Source organism: Oratosquilla oratoria, chromosome 21 (assembly GCF_046742065.1).
Source record: "Oratosquilla oratoria isolate Oo_2021 chromosome 21, ASM4674206v1, whole genome shotgun sequence".
NCBI classification, from domain to species: Eukaryota; Metazoa; Arthropoda; class Malacostraca; order Stomatopoda; family Squillidae; genus Oratosquilla; species Oratosquilla oratoria.
Window position 1 is genome coordinate 45,575,472 of NC_134797.1, and position 5,000 is coordinate 45,580,471.

The window sequence follows — 5,000 nt, forward strand, 5'->3', positions numbered from 1 at the left end:
CTTTCCGTGAGTCTGTTGTGGTATACTGTATTCCCTGCCCCAACCCATAGCTTATATATATATCCTTGTCAGTCATCACTCGTGCGAGTCTGATAAGTGTATTTGTGAACTTGTTTGTGATTAACTCCAATACAAGTACAGTACAAATAGATTGTAACATGCAGATGGTGTCTTTCATGAGCAACTGCGTACATTTATGTATTTATGTATTTATATATTAATAAACATTAAATATAAAGTTAAATATGAAGATCTGGTAAGTGTGGAAACAGTGTCTCTCCAATCTCCCCGTTCTGTGAGCTTTCATGTCCGTTCTACAAACTTTACAACGTGCCTTATTTCCATCCTCTTTCACTTCCGCTAACCATTTTTTAAACAGGGGATCCTTTAACCAGGCAGACTGAAAAGTTTTCGAGTAGTTTGACCACCTCTTCATTTCTAGATCACATAGGCTGACTAATCAAATACGTACATTTTGCACTGAACCTCTGCGGGCCGAGATGCGAACAAAACGATCTAGCACGTCTGTTAATTTTCATATTCGAATACGTACATTTCGTACTGTGCATCTGTGGGCCGAGAAGGGAGCAGGACGATCTAGCACGTTGAATACGTTCCTGTTCATTTTCATCCTACGTAGGGCCGTCAGTACTGTCACTCAGTACCACCAAGCCGAAACGTGCTTACCGCTCTCTGAGTATTATGGGATAGCTTATCGGTTAACGGAGCCTAAACGGTAGCAGATTTTTTGCTGGTAAGCTACCGTCAAGGTTGTTACCGATAAAACCCGTAACTACCGGTAGCTGCCCACCACTACCGTCACTCAGTACCACCAAGCCGAGACGTGCTTACCGCTCCACGAGTGTTTGGTATAGCTTATCGGTTAACGGAACCTTAACGGTAGCAGAATTATTGCCGGTAAGCTACCGCCAAGGCTGTTACCGATAAAACCGGTAACTTTACCGGTAGCTGCCCACCACTAGTCCACATTTCAATGCAAGAAGGACATTGCCTCTCCGAGCCGGGTCTGGCAAGGCGACTCGGCTATGACCGTTATAAGTTCAGACGAGCTCTTTGAAGTGGTGTTTATTTGTGCATTCATTAAAAAATGTAAGTAATTTCAGAGACCAAGTCATCTTCAGCTGAATATATATATCTGTTGTCCAATAAATAGATGTTGCTTTACCCTTTAGTAATCGTGATGTCGGTTTTCTTTGTTTAATGTGTTCCCTGACGTTCCTGTTTTCATTCAACTGCTTCGCTTCAAGAATTTTATTCTCTTAACAGCCATATATCTGCCATCGATATTTTTCAGAATCCCCTACAACTAACGATTGTTTCGTGTTTCTTGATTTAATTGTGGATTTTAAATCGTCACTATTAAAATTCTAGCGCTAGGTGGACATATATATTTCTTTGGTTCCCTAGTCATCCCGGATCGTCCCTCCGGGCTAACCCACCCGAAGAATTGTCACCCCAACCAACAACACTTTAAGAATCGCCACCCCAGACCTCAGAGAATAGATAAGAATGTGACCCAACCTAACCTAACCAGATGCTACTTATTGTCAACTTATACAACGGAAGATTCGTTACCCCATCTTCATTAATTTGATGGACATAACCACAAAGTTCATGTTGAAATATATGTATTTTCAATAAAAAGAATGGTATCCTCCCTTGACGCTCCCAGCCTTCATCTTAAGTGTTATACAAAAAGGATGCTATGCTGATTACGGAGGACTAAAAAGGTGTGTTCACGGAGCAACCAAACCCCTTCAGCCTGCATTCATTATGTATCTTTGTAATCATGACTGCCTTTTCACACGCAGACAGGACATTCTAATGTCGAAAGACCCCTCATTGCCTGAGTATCATTTGACTATGTGCATTGCTAAGCATTGGCTGATGCAATACTGAGTATCGAGGATCTATAGAGTTGGATGTTTCTGCTTACATGATGTAACCTTCGAAATCCTTTGTGGGATTGCGGTGCCTCCGCAACACAAACACCCCCATTGCCCATTCACATCTCTCACTAATCTTCCTATAACGGATAAAATAATTTATAAAATGAGGCTGTGTTCACCCAGAATGTACACCTCTCTCTTTACAGTAAAGTGAAAACTAATTATTATATCCACAGGAAATGATAAAGACGTTGAATCTGGCACCAGGTCAACGTGTGCTGGATCTGGGATGCGGAGCCGGCGGCGCGGCCATCTCTATGGCACAGAACTACGGGGTCCACGTCCACGGTGTCGACATCTCGACCAACATGATTAAGACTGCAAAGACACGTTTGGACCAACAGAAAGAAGATATCCAGGATTTGGTATGTAGGATGGTGGGAGATATGAGGAAATGTGTGAATTTGGTCCAACAAAAAGAAAATATCCAGGATTTGATAGTTTGAATATTTGGTTTATGGTTCTAGCGGGTACACGAATTGTATATCACAACAGACACACACAGTAATATTAAAATTTATAAGTTGTCTGGGAGGAAACCAGGAAACATTAATTTTGCACAAATGAAGATGTCGCCAGTGAACCCTTGGAAACAGTGTAGCAGTATTGAAACATAAAAACTAGTCTCTATCAGACAAACATGAAAAATACCTCTTTGTGTGAATTATCTTCATAGGTTCATGATTCTATATTCATCGCATTAACAATTTGTGAATACAAAGTTTTCATTGAAGTATCATATATGGCCGTAAGCAAATTATTACTCCAAACTATCTAACATGAATCCCCAAAAAAATTTACAAACATATTCTAATCCCTTCTCTAGGAGTAATATAGAATACAAATATTTCGCCTGAATGTTCATGCTAATGATGTAATTTTTTTTTTTTTCAATATCCACATTTAGACTAGCATGAAGATTTGTGTTCAGCCCATTGGCTATTCAGCCTGGGAAAATTGTCTGATCATGTTCCCATATAAAATACATACATATACCAAGGCTTTTTTCCCCCTTACAAGGGAGGTAGCCAAAAAGAAAAGACATAAAACCATTCCCACCCATTCCATCCCTAAATACACTCCACACCCCTCCACCCTCCATCTTATCTTAGCACCTCCTGGATGACGGGTCATCCTTGCACCTTGTCCACTGCCCTGGGTCAGAAGCAGTGTCGCAAGACACAGCAAGGCCGCTTCATTAAATCGGCGACCCCCCCTCTCCGTCCCCCCATGCATAAAAGGAGAAGACCGGGAGAAATCCCTTTGAGCTGCGTCAAATTTTTCTTACACATACTACCTCACCCCCCATCCCCCCACCCATTCCACCTCATGCATCACAGCATCATCCATATACAACCATTCTCCATTCACCTCTGTCTTCTGTCCTCTCCCGTCCTTACTCAACAGATATTCCCCTCTTTCCCTCTTCCCCAAAGCCCCCTTCACCCCATCATCTATATAAAATGGATAGTTAGAATACAACTAGGCAAATACAACTAGATAAATACACATAATCTTTATAAGCACAATCATAACTTTGTCTTGAGCCATTACAGATTCGATCAATTTCGTTTCAGATCCACTTCGAAATCGCAAACATAACAGAGATAGAGTTAGATCCCGCAAGCTTTGATGCCATTTACTCTCGAGAGGCTTTGATGTATGTCGATGACAAAGAATCTTTTTTCAAAAAAATCCAGGTAAGAAGCTATTTTTATGTGAAGAATGTATTTTCACACACACATGCACGCACACACACACACACACACACATACACACACACACACACACACACACACACACACACACATACTTGACAAGACTGTTTTGTCATTAAAGGAAGTTGATAAAGCTGACAAAGACCTCCTGGTTTGGGGCTGTGGAGTAACGAGGTCATGGGGAAAAGTTTGATCAAATAATGAGGAAAAGACATCAAAAAGCACAAGTTTCTATACAGATGCACCATCCACTGAACAGTTAAGACAAGCTAAGCCCAAAATTTAATCTAAAACTAAGTATGATAATTGGAGGAAAAAAAAACAGGAACGAGTGCAACTTTGTTCCATTATGCTACAATTTAGGAAATACACATATTCACGCGGACAAGATTTATAAATTAATTGTGTGATCATCCAAAAGAAAACAAAGTGTTGGAAAAAGGATGATGTGACACCAATTCACTAAGGTCAGTGACCCCCCTGACCAGTATGGAGTGAGAGAATTATAAACAAGAGGTGGGTTGAATACATTAATGAAACAAACATATTGGAAGACATTAAATTTCGTTTTAGAACTAGAAGACCACGTGTGTTGAACCTATTAAGCTTTTGGAAGGTATACTCTTGTATGTGGAAAAGGCCTTCGAGAAAGCACCTCATCATCGACTACTATGGAAACTACAGCACATTGGAGGGTTTAGAGGTATTCTATTTGATTGGAAGAAAAAATTCCTGATGCTCCTGACAGTAGTAAATGATGAATTGTCAGGGTGGAGGGCAGCGATTAGCGAAGTCCCACAATCCTCTTAATCTTGGTAGATAATATGATGAAAGGCATGACAAACTACAAAACCATGTTTACATATGATGAGGATAAGATATGAAGACTGCAAGTTGCTGCAAAAAAGATCTAGGCAATATATATACCTAGAGATAAGTTTGGAAAATTAACGTCAAGGCAATAAATACAAGTATCAGAAATGGGCAAAACAGTGGAAGATATGACAAGTGGAAAAACAAAAGAGATGGATCTCTGAGTGTTGGTCCATCTGCTGCACTCTTTAGCCTTTCTCACCTGCCTCACCCCCTCACTCTCTTCACTTTCTTCATTTCTTTTTATTCTTTAAAAAAATAAAATTCCTACTCCCATTTTATATCTGCTCTCCTCTTTGCCTCCCTCACCTTACGTTTTGCTTCTCCTCTCTCGTTGCACCTCTCATAAGCGTCCCTAGTTTTACCTTGAAACCAATTGGCTTGCGCTTGGTTCTCCTCTTCCACTGTCATCTCCGTCTCTAAATCCCACCATTCACTT

At 40.5% G+C, this 5,000-nt stretch overlaps 1 protein-coding gene across 1 annotated transcript in view; it reads left to right on the plus strand.

Moving 5' to 3' along the window:
• The window catches only part of LOC143036888 (uncharacterized), a 27,867-nt gene that overhangs the window by 13,871 nt on the left and 8,996 nt on the right, over positions 1-5,000 (plus strand). The window contains exons 3-4 of the mRNA XM_076204805.1: positions 2,147-2,335; positions 3,548-3,670. Coding sequence (XP_076060920.1) covers positions 2,147-2,335; positions 3,548-3,670 — 312 coding nt within the window. The remainder of the gene's footprint in view (positions 1-2,146; positions 2,336-3,547; positions 3,671-5,000) is intronic.